Source organism: Chanodichthys erythropterus, chromosome 10, assembly GCF_024489055.1.
Source record: "Chanodichthys erythropterus isolate Z2021 chromosome 10, ASM2448905v1, whole genome shotgun sequence".
Classification (NCBI taxonomy): domain Eukaryota; kingdom Metazoa; phylum Chordata; class Actinopteri; order Cypriniformes; family Xenocyprididae; genus Chanodichthys; species Chanodichthys erythropterus.
Genome location: NC_090230.1, coordinates 21296351 through 21316867, shown reverse-complemented (window position 1 = coordinate 21316867; position 20517 = coordinate 21296351). Strand labels below are relative to the sequence as shown.

General features: G+C 37.5%; 1 protein-coding gene across 1 annotated transcript in view; it reads right to left on the bottom strand.

Annotated features, from left to right (window-relative positions):
• asic1b (acid-sensing (proton-gated) ion channel 1b) overlaps positions 1–18788 on the bottom strand; it is a 230700-nt gene extending 211912 nt beyond the window's left edge. The window contains exon 1 of the mRNA XM_067396545.1: positions 18011–18788. Within this exon, the coding sequence (XP_067252646.1) occupies positions 18011–18375 (365 nt within the window). The 5' untranslated portion in view covers positions 18376–18788. The remainder of the gene's footprint in view (positions 1–18010) is intronic.
• Positions 18789–20517: the final 1729 nt, after the last annotated feature.

Sequence of the window (20517 nt, the reverse complement as noted above, 5' to 3'; positions counted from 1 at the left end):
TTGTTCACATGCCATTTTAATTAATAACTACCTACAGGTTAGTAACTAAACAAATTAGGGGGCGGGGCTTGATTTTATTCATCGAGAGTGCTTGATGACATCATCTGAAAAGAAATGTTGTTTTATTTTGATAGAAAAATGGAAGATAAACTTTCTCCCCATTTTTTCTTTAAAATATTACAAAAAAACATTTGCAACTATACCAGAAACATAAATTAAACAAGTAAATAGTGAATTTTGACTTGGACATTAAAAACCTCAATAGTGATAATTCCAGCCTGTTCAAAGCTATCGTACGGTACTTTATGGTGCTTTTGACATTTTGAAAGTCTGGTGGAAAGACTAATCACTTTTCGATTTTATAGCTGCTTGAACATTAGAAGAAAGATTGAGACAAAACCCTGACACAAGTTTGTTTCCAGCTCACAATAGTTTCTGGCTCTCTCTATCTCTGCTCTTGATAAAAGTGGCAAACAGCCAGAACTAAATTGAAAAACCTCCAAATGTTCCTTGGACCTGATCCTGTGAGGATTTCCTTCCAGCTTCTCCCAGAAACACTGTTAGCACCTCACAAAACCGGGAGGATTTAGGTGATAACAGGTGGTCTGGTTCAGGTTAAGGTTAATATCATCATTTGCGGCAATATCCTCTGGATCCTCATCCGGTGAGCGCAAGAGTGACCACTGCTTACCAAAGAACCTGCTACCCTCACCTTTTATATCTTGCTTTGCTAATAATAGCCACAGAGCAGAAGGACAGCTCTGTGAGGTGGACCACAGCTCAAGGTTAACTCAATTTAAGACCACCGGCTTGACCATCTCTCCTTTGACGGCTGGATATTTTCCGACTCTAAGTAAGCACACATCGAGATCTGGCACGAACCTGTGATCCGTGATTTATTCACCTTTAGAGAATATTGAATTTCGACCGGCAGCCTGTTACAGCTCTCTTATTAAATGCCTGCTGGGAGCAGTTCGCTTAGCGCTCGCACAAGTGAGGCCTACCTGTGAGCGTGAGTAGAGCACTATATCTCCCTGTTAGACTGAAAATATGGTTATTTACAAAGCAGGGTGACACTGAGTTCAAATTGAGAGTATTTGCGTCAACACTGATAGCTTAGCATGTAGCTAGTCATCCAAAGAGTCAACTACTGCTCCTAACTCAAACCCTGGAGAGAAATCGATCAATATATTAGCCAATGGCTAATGATAGACATTATTTAGTGGCATTGCTTGAAAATTTAGTTGCATATGTGATTGATTTACTCACTTAGAGAGTTGTACACAAATAAGCCTTTATCTGATTAAATATGCACTCATTTTGTGGGATCTCTTTTTGCACTACATAAATAATAATAAAAAAATATATAAAAGCCCATTTTTGCAATAAGAAAAAAATCATGCTCTGGTAAATCATAATTATGGCATAAAAAGTCATAATTATGACATTCTGGCCCGGTTTCACAGACACAGCTTAGACTAAGCCAGGATTATGCCTTAGTTCAATTAGGGTATTTAAGTAGCTTTTATAAACATACACTAGAAAACAAAACATTACTGGTGTGCATCTTGAGACAAAACAATGGCACTGACATATTTTAGTCTAGGAATATAGCTTAAAGGATAAGTTCCTTTTCAAATGAAAATTACCCCGAACTTTACTCACCCTCAAGCTATCCTCGGTGTATATGACTTTCTTATTTCAGATGTACACAATTGGAGATATATTAATAAATATCCTGATGCATCCGAGCTTTGTAATGGCAGTGAACGGGACCAAAGAGTATGAGCTGAAGAAAGTGCATCCATCCATTATAAACATACTCCACACGCGGCTCCAGGGGGGTTAATAAAGGCCTTCTGAAGCAAAATTGTGTGTTTGTGTAAGAAAAATCGAGGTTCCGCTAGATCAGTGGTCACCACCCTTTTTAAGCCCAAGATCACTGACCTCGACCTTTTTGAAAGACAAGATCTACTTGATAGAAAAAGACAGCCCAGATTGTATTTAGTATTTTTTTTCGTGGCCAATGTAGATTCTGATTTATTTATTTATTTATTTTTACAAGCAAATTGGCAGATTCTGATACTTGTTGCAGATATTCATTATTAATATTATTATAATAAACAAAAATACATAGCCATTTCAAATTGGGAATCACTGCTTTTTGATCACAATCCAAACAAAGATACTAGGCACGTTGCATGAGCAGTTATTTTTTTGTTTTAATTAGATTTAATTTCTGGATTTAAAGCAGAAACAGAACAGTCTGACTTTATCTTTGTGAAATTGTAATTTACAATTATGCTACATACACAAAAAAGCATGAAACAAAAACGTAAATTCAACAGCAGGTGGCGCTTATGGAGCAGCAGTAATACAGTGTTTCCTTGGTTACCGCTGTAAACAATACTGAAATGCGCTAATAATTAGCTAACGTACTTTATTCTAAGGTAAGAGAAATCTTTCTGAAGACTGATCTCCTTTTAAAGATGCATTCATATAAGCCCTCACCAAAATTCAATATTTATATTTTCTTCCTATATTTCAAGCATCGTGAACAGTGAGCTGATCTGCCTGCTACAGACTTTTCTCCTCTTTGCGTCCGTCTTAAGCGTCTCTGGCCTCTTGTTAACGGCCGTTTACAGACTCAGAAATGATGTGGGCTATTTACCTTTATCTGTCTGTCCCAGTTAGCCTGACTACGTCAGACTTCCTACTTCCGCTCAATTTCATTTCGCTTCTGTACTCAGTCTGAGACAGCGTCAGAGCTTTCTGTTTACCACCGGTCTGGAAACAGCCGGGCCAATCAACGAACAGAGGGCGGGCTGAGAGCCGTGACGTAGATGCTAAGCGCCGAGTTTTACATTGTAGGTTAGAGAAATCGAAAACCGAAACGACCGCGGAAATGGGAAACGAGACACGGGATGCAATTCGCTCTGTTATGGAGAACATTCAACTCTTTTTCAAACTGAAGCCAGAACAAGAAGAGTGTTTGATAAACATTTGTTTTATCATGTGTTTACAACAGGTTTACAGTGGAAGTTCAATCATAGATTTGAGTTCGATGCATGATGTCTGTGCTTCGATGCGGCTGTACAGGCACATAACATACGTCATAACTAAACGTATCTGATTGGCTTACGGGTAACCAATGATTTTAAACTTCAGACAAGCGCCCCCTGGCGAGAGAGAAAACACTTCTCTATTATGCCATTCCAGACTCTGTCTACGAAGCAAAGTGAAGTAGCAGAGTCTGGTATTACCAGGCTATGTCCCAGTAGCTCCCAAAAATAAAATAAATACAAAAATACAGTACAAAGACTGGAGATATTTCTGTTATTTTCGCGAGCTACTGGAACAGTGATACAGATCGACCGGTCGATCGCGATCGGCGGGTTGGCGACCACTGCGCTAGATAATACCTTCCGTATTGAACACATTTTGAACTGTGAGAAATGTTGAATACATTGAAATAGTTGAAGACGGTCTGGTGGAAGCTAGATATTTTTACTTCATAACTTGTTAAATATGGATATTTTTCTTACACAAACACACTAAAGCAGTGATTCAATCAAAAACCAACTTTAGCTCGAATTTTCCTATAGTCACTGCGAAGCTGCTTTGAAACAATATGTATTGTGAAAAGTGCAATATAAATGAAGATGACTTGACTTGACATTGCTTCGCTTCAGAAGGCCTTTATTAACCCCCCCGGAGCTGTGTGGAGTATGTTTATGATGGATGCATGGAGGCACTTTTTTCATACTCGTTGGTCCCATTCACTGTCATTATAAAGCTCAGATGTGTCTGGATATTTGTTAATATATCACCGATTGTGTTCATCAGAAGGAAGAAATATACATCCACCTAGGATGGCTTGAGCGTGAGTAAAGTGAACTAACCCTTTAAGCTTTATCTGTGAAACTCGGGCTCTAAGTCATAATTATAAGATGAAAAGTTGAAATTATGACTCAAGCTGAAATTGTGACATAAAAAGTCAATTATGATAAAAAAAGTTCAAAATTATGAGATAAAAAGTTGAAATTATGACAATTCTTGACTTTTTTATGACACAATTTTGACTTATTGTCACAATTATGATTTACCAGTCCATGCAAAATACTAATAACAACCAGAAAATGGCTCCATGTTTATAAACTTTCAGAATACAGATTAAAGTAAAATGTAAGCGCCGCTGAAGGGGAGATTTCTGACGCTGTGTAAGAGAAAAAACTAGCGGCCTTTAAATATGCATATTGTAATTGAAATCTACAGATAAAGTGTAATAAGAGAAATGCTGAAAGAATGTTATTTGAAGCAAAATAGCCCAAAATCTCAAAACTGACCAGTGCATCAAAGAAAACAATAGTTTTGCGTGTAATGTCTTGTCTTAATACTGAGAGGAGATTTATGTTTCTTCGAGGCTCCTGCACCTTCCCCTGATCTTTTAAGTTGCTAACTTCATTCAGACTCACGTCTTGATGACGCCATCAGGAAGCAGATGCCGCCAGAAATTCGACCAACCGAGTTAAGATGGTGCTGTGTCTACTCCCTCGGCAGCTGCTCTGCGTGTGTGTGTGTGTAAAGTTTTAATATTGCCCTGCCAGAACTCCCTAAAGTAATCAGCGTGAAGCTCTATAAGTGAGGTTGGGAAAGGCGCAATTGGATTATGGGCCATAAGCACTTTAATTTTCCAAAGATGGTATAACAAACGACAGAGCAACTTCCTCATCGCTCTCACAGCGCCGCACAGAATAAACGTTAGTTTTCCTCAAGCAGACTTTTCAGATTATGGGAGAGGTGACACGGCTTGATTAAACGTCATGCCACAACAAATGCGCCGTTATTGCGCATTAACTCTGAGAATGAACCGTTTGGGAAGTCTTAAAAGTCTTCCAAGAGATTAAAAGTGAACAGCGGACTACAATGTTGTTGTTATTTTATCAACATGTTTTAAATAAACCGAAAAGGGATTTCTCCCATTATGCAGTCTTGCTGCTGCGCATTATAGCGGTAAACACATGCAGCGCATGTAAACACTGAAGTGCAATCCCCACAAAAAATTTGGATCTGCATTTATATGAAAGCCATGCATCTTCAAGCTGATTTATGCTAGACTGGGGTAGTTTGCTTTTTTTCCCCACAATGTAGGTCAGAGAGGTCCCATGTTGGTTTTTGTCCCCATTGACTTTAACTGTACAAACAAAAGAATCTTCAGTGGTCATTTTACTCAGCATCATTACTACCTTTCTTGGTTTTGTTCCTTGTTTGAGTTATATAGAGAAAATCAATATTAGTTTAGCAGGTTCGTTTGCTGGTTTAGCTGGTTAATAGTCTGCTGTGAAACCAGCAGACCATCGGACTATCTAAAACACAACATACTTGGTTAGTTTTCATGTGCTTGTTTAGACTTAACCATGCTTGAAAACATAAATTCTGTCAACAAATGACCCTTTAGCCATGAAATCATCCTGTTCTGTTCTTCCACCGGCTCTGTTTAACTCTCCCAGCATTAATGTTGCCGTTCTCAGGCTGTGAAGTGGCACAAAGCATCACAGGAGCATTTCCCTGATGCAAAGGCACGAAATGACAGCGAGCCGGTGAGCATAGCGGGGCCTGTGTATCAACACAGAACCGGCGCGGTTTCACAAACAGTGCTAATTACATGTGGATAAATCCTTGTTTATCACATGGCTTATGAGACACGAGTTAATTGCTTCCGCTTGTCAGCCTTCCAATCCCTCTGAAGCCCCTGGGCTCCTGGTCGCTACGCCTCGCAGCAACATGACGAGTTTCTAACCGCATGGCAACATGGTTACATGGAGCACAGTTGCTTTGTTATGTGCAAACACGTCTAATGGTTGTTTGAAATGCCAGGCCTCTGCAACCAATCAGAAGAGACATATTTAAAATAATATTGACTAATTGCATTCTAGTGGAAAGCTCTTCAGAATAGCATAGCCACTCTAAAGCCCAAAGTATAGTTCACTTTTTACGTGTATGCGGGGGTCAGCGTACACTGTGCGTGACGTGAATTCCTTCATCAGAAGTATACGTGCGTACTATATGTGCACAACCGTATTTTTGTAACCACGTGTGCTTTGTACGCTCAGGTTGCACATGCGCATTTAATTTTTTTTTGTAGTAATTAGTTTAACCACAAGGTGGCAACCATGCTCTGGGGGAGTCGATTCACAAGGTAGTCAAAGAAAAACTGCATAAATAGAATAGAACGGAACGCATGCAAGCTACAGCGACAACAGAGGCCTACGTAGATGAGAAATTGTGCTCATTTGTACAACTCTTGCATAAAAGAATACAAAGATGTTTACACAGGTTGTAACTTGTGGCGAAAGACTGCTCAAAACTGTGCATGACTCGAACGCCTGTGTGCGCGTACGAGGCAAATGAAGTAAGGTCCACTTTCCAAGGCTGTGCATTCAACTGTGTGTGTACGCTAGCATACGCGTAAAAAAACAAAGGGCTTAAGAAATAAAGGTTTCATAAAGGGGGTTTCACAGCGATGCCATAGAAGAACTATATTTGCTTCCCAAACTATTTGGTTAAAATAGCAAAATTTTATATGATTAAAATGCAAAATTGGAATGAAAATTCAAAAACAGTTATGAAATGATAACTGAAACGGCATCAACACATTTAACTTAAAACTAGGGCTGTCAATCGATTAAAAATTTTAATCTAATTACATACTCTGTGATTAATTAATCTAAATTAATCGCATACATAATTTTTGCTGTTAAAGTATTAAATATTTCAATTCAGATGAATCAATGCAGGGTTTTTCCTGGGTCAAAAATGGTCTTCGGTGGTGACAGACATGGTCATCCACACAAACAGTAAAAAGTGCCCTACCCACGTGATCTGCGAGCCCGATACTGACAATAAAGTTACCGTCACTCTCACTGTAATTCTTTCTTGCCCTCTTTGCAAAAAAAAAAAAAAAAAAAGTGATTTTATAGCTTTGTAAGAGAAGATGCTTTTTTGCTAAACTTGAAAAGTATTAAAAAGTAGCATTTAGAAGTTATATTAACTAATAATATAATTTTCTACCATATACAATTGAATGCACCTAGCTAACAACAACTTGCTTTGTTCTGGTTTCACATCACTCCAGTCTAAACTAACTGATTTTATAGGTAGGCCTAATTTACTACACATTGTCATTTAAATAACCTGAAAATACTGTGGATTATTAAGGCTAATTTTACTAACCACTCTTGCTAAATGGGGTAAGCACACTTATGTTCTCATTTCAGAGTTGTTCAAGTAAATGATTCATTATAGACCGTGTGGACAGATCAGTTGTTGTCATGATTCATTAAAATTAATCTGTTCAAATGAGTCATTAGGTCGCGAATCGGACATTAGCGGGCGTTGACATGTTGCGTGCAAATCACGACTGTTATTAGGACATCGCAAAAGATTTGTCAACACAGAAAACACTTCACACTTCTGAAAGTGTTTTGAGCACTATTCACACCCAGCGGTTATTCAGGAAAAACATTCTCCGAATGCTTGACCTTTGGGGGTCAAACGCACTCAAGCACGGTTCAGAGCGCCTAGTGTGAGTACACCCTAATTCTCTACGACTTACGGTTTGGTCTGCCCGATCACTTTTAGAGGAGAATGCTGATCTTTGGAAAATTTAACAATTACATTAGGGTTTCAACGGTACGTGCTTGAACCCCTAATTACAATAAAATCCATAAAATTATCCCATGATGGGAACTTCAAGTTCTATACATGAAGAGCCTAAAAGAAGCCTTTAAAGGGATAGTTCACGTAAAAATGAAAATGATTTTCTTTCTTTTGCTGAACAGAAGATATTTAATGTTAAATTATGGTTTTTGGTGAACTATCCCTTTAAGGTTCAAAATAGAACCTTTTCTTCTAAGAGTGTAGATAGAAAACTGTTTTAGCATGTTAAAAACAATGTAGACAAGAACATTTCAGGTGATGTTTTGGAAAGCCCCCAGCTGTGTGTAATGTGAGAACATGCTGACGGGCGGGGGTCGCACTCGCAATTCCTGTGCTGGAAAATTGAGATTGTTCTAGTGACATTCTAATATGTTGTACAGCGGTTCTCTCTTACTGAGCCTCAGGCAAAACAGAACACTGGATCGATAGGCCAAAAATATCCCACTAGCACAGTACAGGGAATTGCTTTTTTTCTTCCGGTGAAGTCGAATATGTGCATAGATGTGTTTGTGGGTATGTGTTCAGGTGGATGTGTTCATGTCACGCAGATCGTTGGCCGCTCTGATTCACAGCTGCAAAGGCATTTTGTAACCATTCAGACTGATGGAGACAATCGAACGGTGTCCTGCTGTTGTCCATCAGTTCTGAGACATGCACAGAAGAATAACTGAGAAATAGATGCTGATGGTATAAAAATAGACCTCACATCTCTTTTCTATGGTGTGTTTTTATTTTTCTTGCAAATCACAAAACAAAATTACACTGACTGAGCCTGGTTTCTCGCAAGGTTATTTTCCATTCTGTCACCTGATGGAGTTTGGCCAAAGTCGCCTCTGGCCTGCTCAGTTGGGGACACTTAATAGACAATATTATTGATCTGATACTGACTGGATGAGAACTGAATTGCTGAATTGAACTCATTTCATAACTAATGATCTTTACACTGTTGTAAATATATATATATATATATATATATATATATATATATATATATATATATATATATATATATATATATATATATATATATATAAAATTTATTATACACAACTACACAACACCCTTAGCAACCACTCACAACATAAACTGTTTGTTCTCAATTGATATTGTTCATTGAAGCTTACTGTATTAAGCAGAAAATTATTGTGAGAAAGAGATCTAGTGACCTGCATTCAGATTTAGCATTTTCCTTCAGTTCAGTCCTATGTTCATAATAAAAAATCTGTTTAAATGTCCGATGTATTATCTTGTCCTTTTAACGGTTCAGGGGTTTTCCCGTGACTGACAGCACTAGTCAAAGCATTGGTCAGTTGCGTCTTGTTCCGTGTTCACAACAATTCAGTCTTTTCAATATAAAAGTCTTCACTGACTGACATACTTGTAAAGACAGTATTTGCTGCCATCTAATGGCGTAATAATGTAACTTCTGTTGCTGTTCATGGTTAGGGACTAGCTTCCGGCAGAAGGAAGGCTTTTCATGAAAGTTAAATTCATGAAAGTTGCATTGATACATATTTTTGGCTTTAATATTTGTATTGTGTGGCAACCGTTTTATAAAAGCAATAAGGTACTCGAGGCTAGTGCTATACCGTGAATAAGTCACAGTTGTGACTTGTTCACGATACAGCACAGCCTCTCATACCTTATTGCATACGTATATATTTTAGGGTTGAAACGGTACATGTATTCGTTCCCAAACTGTAACTGTATGGGCAACTGTACGGATGTCACGTTTCGGTTCATCACAGTTGATCCAGAAGGGGGCTTGCGTGGTAATGCAATGCTGTTTGCTAACCGCCACAACAGGGAAAAGTGCAGAAGAAGAAGAACAGATGATCTCTTCATAGATACAGGGATATTGGGAATCTGGGAGTCACAATCCGATTCCAAAATGATTCCTGTATGTAATCATAAAGTATCTTTAAATATTTACAAGTAGGGAAAATTAAATTAATTCAATTGTATGTTACATTTTTTAAATATATTAACTTCTTCAAAACATAAAAACAAGTAGCTTAATAAGCTGCATTCAAACTAATGCACAGATCTCTTTTGTGTTAAATGTAAGATGTTTTTGTCCTCTCTGTTTAATAACTTAAGACACAACTGACTGTTTACATTAATTTCGCATCATAAAAGCATTTAACCACAAAGTAAATGAAATTCTCAGAATCAATCCAGAATCGTTGGTGAGAGAATTGCAATGCATTGATTTTTTTTCTCCCACCATGTTCATGTGTAATCTCTCAACCAGTGTTTCAACCGCAGAAAGACATCAATAAAACAGCCTGAGAATAACATCTCGCATAGCATTACATTTACCTCAGGCAAGTCATTTAGTGTCCACAGCATGTTAGTTCACTGGAGAAATGAACTCTAGAGGGGAGCATTTCACTAAATAAATGCACTATATTACCTTTATAACTATTATAACTTTATATCCATATAATTATCTTAGGTATTCATTATATTCACCTATTAGTTATGTCTGAATTATTTTATATGTTTAAATAAATTTGTCATGAAAATGACTATATTTAAAAAAAAAATGAATTGGAGTAGAAAAATTATTGAAAAATAATTTTGTAATAAGATTTAGCAATTAATGCAATACCTGCCTTATGTGCAATTTACATGTTTTTTTTTTTTTTTGTTTTTTTTATCTGAGTGTTGATTATTATATTTAAATACATTAATATACATTAATAATGTGTGGTGCCATCGCATGGCAAAATAAATAATTCTTTCAACAATCAAATGCTACTCACCCTCAAACTCCAAGCAGAATTAAATTTTGGGATGGCACTCAGGGTGGCCAATCAGATGGCTCTGTGAGTGCAGTAGCGTTCTTATTATTCTAATAGCTGGATATGAACATGTCACCAATTTTACTGAGTTTAACTAACTTGCAGTAAGAATGTCAACTGAACAAACTCTTGCTCTGTCATGGCAGTGGTTGAGCTGAAAAAGTAGAAAAAGTTTTTTATGCTAATATTGCGTCCCTTGTGGCGCACTTGAGTTGAGTTACAAATTGCAGTGTAATAAATTTCAAAACACAACATGATGTGCATTTGAGCTAGCATAGGCAAAAGCATTTGCACTCACGTATTTGCATAAAGAATGATTAGGGTCTTACAGACCCCAGACTTTCTCTGAAGCTTGAACATGCAATCTGTCCTCTTTCTGTCTCTACACGCTCTAGTCATTTCACATATTCTCTTTCCCTTTTATTCTCTGAACTTTTCAATATTCAAAGCTGCTCCATCAAGGCTGTCTGCATTAAGCATTCACATGTTAAATATTCCACTTGGCATGTGGATAGAACTGATTTAGCAATAAAATAAGCAGAAATTAACTTGGGTGTTATGTTAATTGTGTGTCAGCAAACAAATAAATAAATAAATTGAAATGCTCTGAGCGTTTAACCTCAACAATAAGACATCTGAAACAGAGCCAAAATCTGAAAGAAATGCAGATCAACTGATCTCATTTCAGCCTCATGAAGATGACACAGATCCAACATTCTTTGAAGATGAGTTAGTGTCTTTAAAAGATCTTAAAATGTGATAAAAAGAGAACTGATGAGAATTAGATACTCCAAATGTCACTCACTGATATCCTGACTCTTCCAGGTCACATGACAACTACAATGCACACTACACTGTACATATTGTACAGTTTTTACTATTTAAAAAATATATAGTATGCAGTATAGTGACTGAATGTTTCAAAATAGCTGCAATTAGACAATAATCACAGTAATCACATGACCTCACTACACTGCACCGCTTAACAAATACAGCATCGCTATAACTGTCATTACTGTCAAAGATGAGAAAACAGCAGAATCTAATTGTTCAGCTAAGATTAACATAAAACTCAAAACAAAACACTCTTGATAATCAACATGTAACCGAGTAAAAGCGACGAGAACAGACAATGAACCGAAAAAACACGCACAGCTTAAATACATAAACAAACCAATCAACAAAATGAATTACAGGTGAACATGATAATTAAAAACAAAGAAAAACCATGGAAACAAACAAACACCAGAAACTGAACTAAACACATGAAAAACCCAACTAAAACACAAATTACCCATAACAATTACTAGTACTCATACTTATGGTTGCAGTTTTTCAAAAAAATTTAAAGCAAAAGTTAAATTTTTCCACAGATAATCTAGGCTATTCTTATGTAAAGTGTATCTGCGATCATTAACATATAATGCTGCTCAGATGTGACAGACTAAAGTACGGTGGGCTCAGGTCATATTAAATTTAAGAGCATCACTTTTGCTTTGCTTGTGAATGTGAAGTGATCGTCAGTGAAGCTTCTCTAATAGACTCAATGGAGCCGTGATGACATCTGCTAATGAATCCCAGAGAGAATAAAGCAGGAAAGTTCTGCCTGTCACGCCACGATAACTATCGGCCTGAGCTGTCACTGCATCTTACTCGAGGCCACATCAAGAGCAGTGTTAGCTCTTCAAACAATAGCATGAATATTGCAGCTTAGGCTGGTTGAATCCCAATTTCCATACTTAAGAATGAAAATACATACTTTACCATTGACGTTAAAGTGTGTTTTGAGCATATTGTAATGTATTGGGATATTTTGTGATGCTTGATAACACATACAATCTTTTTGGTTTGTGTTTAAAGGTGCCATCGAACGTTTTTTTACAAGATGTAATATAAGTCTAAGGTGTCCCCTGAATGTGTCTGAAGTTTCAGCTCAAAATACCCCATAGAATTTTTTTAATACATTTTTTTAACTGCCTATTTTGGGGCATAATTAGAAATGCTCCGATTTATGTTGCGGCCCCTTTAAATGCTCACGCTCCTTAAACAGTGCATAAACAAAGTTTACACTGTTAATATAACCCTCAAAATGGATCTTTACAAAGTGTCCGTCATGCATACTGCATGCATACATCAGATTATGTGAGAATAGTATTTATTTGGATGTTTACATTTGATTCTGAATGAGTTTAAGGCTATGCTCCGTGGCTAACGGCTAATGCTACACTGTTGGAGAGATTTATAAAGAATGAAGTTGTGTTTATGAATTATATAGACTGCAAGTGTTTAAAAATGAAAATAGCGACGGCTCTTGTCTCCGTGAATACAATAAGAAACAATGGTAACTTTAACCACATTTAACAGTACATTAGCAACATGCTAACGACACATTTAGAAAGACAGTTTACAAATATCACTAAAACGTTATCATGGATCATGTCAGTTATTATTGCTCCATTTGCCATTTTTCGCTATTGTTCTTGCTTGCTTACCTAGTCTGATGATTCAGCTGTGCACATCCAGACGTCCTGCCCTTGTCTAATGCTTTGAACATGAGCTGGCATTTGCAATTATTGGGGCGTACATCCCAACAGTTACGTAACAGTCTGCGTTATGTTGGTATTCACCTGTTCTTCGGAGGTCTTTTAAATAAATGAGATTTATATAAGGAGGAAACAATGGAGTTTGAGACTCACTGTATGTCATTTCCATGTACTGAACTCTTTTTATTTAACTATGCCAATATAAATTCAATTTTTAAATGTAAGCCTTGTTAAATTTGCTCCTTAAAGGTGACCTTTTTACAAGATGTATTATAAGTCTCAGGTGTCCCCAGAATGTGTCTATGAAGTTTCAGCTCAAAATACCCCAGTAAATTTTTTATAATACCATCTTTTAACTGCCTATTTTTGGGTGGAGGTTAAACAAATGCGCTGATTTAATGTGTGTACCTTTAAATGCAAATGAGTTTGTGCTCCCCGCCCCCAAACTCACAATTCCAATACACTGAGGCATAAACAATACAGGAGAAGCTCACACAGCAAATAAAATGCTCAAAATGGATCATTACAAACTGATGTTTGCTAACATTTGATTCTGAATGTTTGCTAGCATTATGCACTGCAAACGTGGCTATTGATACACACTGCTGGAGAGATTCAATAAGAATGTAGATACCTTTATGAATTATACAGACTGCAAGCGTTTTCGTTTCGGGTTAAAAATTAAAATAATGACGTGGCTCTGGTCTCCATGAATACAGTAAGAAACGATGGTAGCTAGCCACAATAACAGTACATTAGCAGCATGCTGATGAAACATTCAGAAAGACAATTTGTAAACATCACAAAATATATATGAGACTGGATCATGAACAGTTGGTATTGATCCATCTTTGAGAATCAACTTCTGTGCAAATCCTGTTTTACTGAGCCTCATGTGCAAAGCAGTCTGGTTTAAAATGACTTGCATACACTGGTATATGAATTTATCTATACAATATATTCATAAATAAAATTATACCACTACGTCCTTAGTGGCTCAGATGCCAGAAGTTTATAGAGACTCATGTTTTCTGTTATAGCCATTAAAGAGATAGTTCACCTAAAAATTATAATTTGATGTTTACCTGCTTACCCCCAGGGCATCCAAGATGTAGGTGACTTTGTTTATTCAGTAGAACACAAACGATGATTTTTAACTCCAACCGTTGCCGTCTGTCAGTCAAATAATGCATGTCAATTGGAACTTCATCTATAAGAGTAAAAAACATGCAGACAAATCCAAATTAAACCCTGCGGCTTGTGGCGACACATTGATGTCCTAAGACATGAAACGATCGGTTTGTGCGATAAACCGAACAGTATTTATATCATTTTTTACCTGTAATACACCACTATGTCCAACTGCCTTGAGCATCCGGTGTGGTGTGTGAAGTCTGAATGCACTCTGATGCCGGAAGTGATCTCTCGAGCTCATTGACATACATGCGAGCGATCACTTCTGGCATCAGAGCGCGATCAAACCTCACTAACCAGATTTGGAGGGCAGTTGGACATAGAGCTGTATTAGAGGTAAAAAAAATTATATAAATACTGTTCGGTTTCTCGCACAAACTGATTGTTTCGTGTCTTAGAACATAAATGTGTCGTCACAAGCCGCAGGGTTCAATTTGGATGCATGTTTTTTTTACTCTTATAGATGGAGTTCCCATTGACATGCATTATATGACTGACAGACTGCAACGGTTGGAGTTAAAAATCATAATCTGTGTTCTACTGAAGAAACAAAGTCACCTACATCTTGGATGCCCTGGGGGTAAGCAGATAAACATCAAATTATTATTTTTGGGTGAACTATCCCTTTAACAGATCAGTGATAATGTTTACATAGCTGAGACATGTCACAAGCTCGGGGACGGTCGATCTTGAGTGCTGCCATCCTGCAGAGTTTTGCTCCGACCCAACTCACCTTCCTTCACTTAGCTTTATTAATCCTGAAGACATTCAAGTGTGTTTGATCAAGGATGTAGCTAAACTCTGCAGGACAGCTGCACTCCAGGACCAATGTTACTGGTACACCGTTGTCGATTGCAAAAACAAAATGGCGGCACTGTGGGTGGAAGCATACAGAGGGGCTGTCATATTAGGCTATAATAAGATCTCCTTCCTACATCACAAGGGGAACGAAATCTGAACGGCTTTTCTGTAGCACTTAAACATGAAGAAGGTCAGACTTTCATAATATGTCCCCTTTAATATTTATTTTTAACCTAGTTTTATACCTCACCAATTGACTGTAACTAAAAAAACAGAAATGGTTTTGGGTAATATCAGCCCCCCAAAAAAGCAAGCACCAAAAGCAGTTCACAATCTGGTGGATTCTGCATACTATATTCAACATACTATGATTTGGATTTCACTTACTCTAAATTTGCATACAGTTTAGGAAAGATAGTATGCTAACTGCTCATTAAGTAACATTGTTGGCTGCATTTGGAAGTGAGGAGTTAGTAGTGGAAACTTTGCCTAGATGCTCTCACAGTTCCCATGGCGATTGGGTTCCCGATTGGTTGCTATGTGCTATCTGTAGTCATATTTTCTTAGCAATCCCTTTGTAGAGGAAAAAATGTGAATTACTTATTGATGTGCTTCTATGTCATATAATTCACTCAACTAACACTGAAAAGTATATAATAAAAAAAAAATCACAAGTACTGAGACCTTTCAAACATCTCAAATGTTTCTCCTAGACAGCAGTGTGGTTAAATGGGGAACATCTGGAGATGTTTGCTGAAGTCCCCTTACTTATGATTCTTCTGAGAAAAAGATCTCAATATGTCTCCACAAGACATCTCAACAACTGTACTGAAATTTGACACCAAAATGACACCAATATCAAAAGCAGAAAGTCCCTCTTGCCTGCATGTGTTTACTTTGACCCTAAACTTGGCACATTTTAAACCTCTAAATGTTTATGTGAACAGACCAAACCAAAATGTCAAAGTTAAGGCATGTTGTTTCAATCTGGCATTGACATATAAGCTGTTTATCCAAAGATAAACATCACACCAGAAAGCCTTCAGATGCAATATACGTCCAAAAAGTAATCTGGCAAAGCGAATATTAGTCGAGCGTGACTTTTTTTAACGAAAATCTAAACTCTGCATCAATTATTCATTCCTACCAAATGTGTTGTTATTGAAAAGCGATGAGACAGATTGTACTGCCAATGCAGACACCGATGTGTTCAATGAGTCCTGGATCGGCTCCGACCGCAGAGTGACAATCACAGTCCTGAGAGAAGAATCCAGACTCTGAGCAGAACTTCTGCTTCTCTAATGGCTGCACATTCGCCACAAGCACAACATATGGTGTTATCAGTTACATTGAATCAATGATGATTCACTTCAGCCCTCGCCGGGGCTTTCAACACCTGAGGGGACCAAATCATTTTTCATTTAAAGACAGGCAAGTCAACGCTCTAACTCGCCTCTCATTTTCAATGAGGCACAATGTTTACAGCTTACATTTTCAACTCCCATCAAAGCTAAAATACAGTTTCAGGCTGAATTACATTGAGTGTGTGATGAGTCAAATTCTGACACAAAATAGTCAGACTTTAGAAAATCATACTGACATAAACCTTGAGATAAAACAGATATCATTTGTCTCTGTCAACAACAAAAGATGTTTTCTGTTTTCAAAAACATAACCTTTAAAGTCCTCAAAGAAAAATACTGAATCTTTCACAAAGCCTCAGAAATTCAGCTCAAAAATGGAATAGCAAAAAAGGATAAACTGTTTCTTAAAAGTTCTTTCTCAGACATTCTATAAGTGTTCAGACAGTGTTGAGACAAACCTTATCAAATGTAATTAAACAACAGCCCAGTTCACAAATATAAAATATATGATTCCTTAAACTTTGCATCATATTAAAGTATGTATATAACCTTTAACCACTTCATAGTATTGTTAGCAGGTCCTTGAACTTACAATGTCTCTTGGTCCTCATAAATGCAATAGAAAAGTTAAGAAAAAGCTCATATAAGGAACTAAACTGTCTTAAAATGAAAATCACCCCATGATTTACTTACCCTCAAGCCATCCTAAGTGTATATGACTGTCTTCTTTCAGACGAATACAAACATCACCCTGATGCTCCTAAGCTTTATGTCAGTGCACGAAAACCACCTGTTTGAAACTCAAGAAAGTGCAACCATCCATTATAAACATACTCCACACAGCTCCGGGGGGGTTAATAAAGGCCTTCTGGAGTGAAGCAATGCATTTCTGTAATAAAAATATTCATATTTAACACTAAAATATCTAGCTTCAGCCAGATCGCTTTCCGTATTCAACTTAAACAAATGTCAAGTAAGCGTTTTGAACTGCGAGAGGAGTTGCACTTTCTTCTTAAGTTGAATACAGAAGGTGGAAGCTAGTTATTTTACTTTATAATGTGTTAAATATGGATATTTTTCTTACACAAATGCATCGCTTTGCTTCAGAAGGCCTTTATTAACCCGCCGGAGCCGTGTGGAGTACGTTTATGATGGATTGATGCACTTTTTTAAGCTTCAAAAAAGTGGTTTCCGCACACTGCCATTATAAAGCTTAGGAGCATCAGGGCGATTATTAATATAACTCTGATTGTATTCATCTGAAAGAAGAAAGTCATATACACCTATGGCTTGAGAGTGAGTAAAGCTTGGGGTAATTTTCATTTCAAAGTGAACTCAGCATATGAGTTTTTGTGTAAAATAACTGTTTTTTTTTTTTTTTACATGTTCTCTGAATTGAATTTTGAAACTATCAATATTGTTCTAAACATTGATGAGATAATGTAGTCGTGTGGTAGCCTTTTCCGTCATGGATAAAAACAACGCGAATACGAATTTCTGAGTCAAAACACAAGCAATTCTGAGTAAAATCTGAGTAATTTTCTTTTAATTTTCTCCATATAAAATGTTTTACAGAACTCACCTGCCATTTAATAGCGCGAGCAGCTCACCCGCGTGGTACAGGTCGTTGCGTGTCACGCGGCCGAAGCGGAAAGAGTTCAGGTTGCAGAAGGTGATGGCAGGAAACGCCATCATTGGTGCTGTGACCTCGTCCAGCTTGGTGACATGAGGATACTGAAAGTAAAACTTGATGCGGTCAGCGCAAACAAGCACCAGGAACGAAAAAGACCCCAAGAAAAAGATGATCCAGAGGGATCGTTTGATGTACTGGCGTTCATAACTGAACATGTGTGAGATGCCATGGAGCGTGGACCTGCTGGCAAAAACTTCAAGAGGTGCGGGCTGCCTACAGTCCAGGTTGTCATCAGACTCGGTTTTAATATCCATGGTTCTTGAAGTTTAGAAGGTCTCTGAATGAAGCAGGGGCTGATATATAGAAGACTGGAGGAAGTTCACGCCCTCAGATGGTCAAGCAAGCGCATCGATGAACCTGGTAGACAGTAGAAAGCAGTTACAACAATCCATGCAACATCTTCTCCAATGGTCATCCAGCGTTCCAGCAAGTTTTTGTACTGTAAAGTGAAATGGGAGATATTCAACCCGATCTAACCTTTGAAGTTTGTTGATCTAAGATGTATTCAGATTTATTTGGTCACATTAAATAACATTTTCGATTTGAATAAACCGTTGTCGTTAGATATTACCACATTAAGCGCCTTTCGGCTACTCAAATTAGCGATAAAAGAACAGTTTGAAGAACTCAACTCCAATAGTAGCCTACCAATTCTTACAGATATATTAGCTTCGAAGTCCTCTTCAACGAAATAACTCCGTAGTTGCGAGAGTGTCGTCAATTCATTGTCCGAATCCTCCAGTCGACTCAGCGCAATTTAGCTAAAACAAGCGTGATGATACCGCTTATAACTGCTGTCATTTATTTACATGCATCCCCATAAGGTGTTATAGACAACAGAAACGCATCGCTCGATGAATGTCCTCGCATCCATTCACAACACAACACACATACGCGGTGTCAAAGCGGCTCAGATCGTGTTTCAAGCTCGATACAATAAGAGATCCGCAATCCAACTTCACCACGCGCGCTGGTAATGGCAACACATATGCTCTCTGGATGCTGGCATCACTAAAATGTCCCCCTCTTTAATTAATGCAGCACGGCGTGCGTATCCATATCAGATAAAGTGTCGGGTCGTAAGTTATATAGCCCCCGTCCGTCCAGTCCTGTGGGTTGGTTCAGATGTAGACAGACACGTCAGGAATGAACGCTGCACACTGCGACGAAGCCTCCATCCAGGCGCTCCACTGTCTGTATGAGCATCACTGTCTATATGACCCGACCGTTTCTTAAAAGAGAGAGAGAGACCGAGGGAGACATATCGCTATTGATGATTATTATATTCATCATACATCAGATATTTTTCATTATAGAGGTTTTATTATTATTATATATTTTACCTTTTGTTCTTTAATATCACACTTTTTTTATAGGCTGTTTCTTTTTCAGCTTGTTATTAGGCACTTTATTCACATAAAACAAAAATAAATGTTTTAGTTTTTCTTATTAATATATATTGCATATTTTATTTTTATTTTATGCATGTCATTATTATTGTCTTTTTTACCTTTATGTATAATTTTATTATTCTTATTTGTATGTATCGTCCTTTTGTTTGATAATGCAATAAAAAAAAATGCCCTCAAAGGGACAATAAATACACACTGCACAGCTACTAATGTCAAAACAAACTAAAGTGATGTGCAGTTGTTATGTATATCTGAATGGATAGTCCTGCTGACCAGGAGGTGCTTGAGTGATAAATGAGCATGTACGGAAAGACTGATCAGTATTATTTGAGAAACTCACAGCCGAGGGGTGAAAGGGAACCCACCCATGAAATTACACTGAGTGCATTTTAATCCAGGTTTGTGACAGTATTGGCTAACGCTGGGTGTCGCTGTCACTGACTGAATCAATAGCTGTGATGATGAGGCCCACAGCTGATTATCAACTTTCAGAGACACACTTAAGTGTCAGTCTGTTAATGGACTCGCATGAACTCAACGAACTGAAGAAATACCCCTTATAGCTTCGGCTGGGGTTTTAAAACGGTCTGTCCAGGTATGTGTCTGTTTTTGACCTGGTTCACTTTGGAGTCTATAAAAGAGGTTTAAATATGATCTGGATGTTTATCGATCCATTATGAGGATGTGGAATACGAAACCAGGCTCCTGAAGTGAGGTGAGGGGTTATTCCCATGAGTCACTGAGTAAGTACTGTGTCCATATGATTGTATATCATATGTGTGCCTAATACTCTAAGCAAGTAGCCTAGCTTCAAGCTTGATTTTATGATGTATTATTCCACATTCTTCACACATATCTCAGAGCATGTGTGGTATCCAAGGGCATGTTTTTTAAGGCAAACCAATTTGTAAGAAAGCCAATAAATGCATTTTTTACTGCAAGAATCATGAAACTCCATTGATACACTCTAAAAAAATGGTTCTA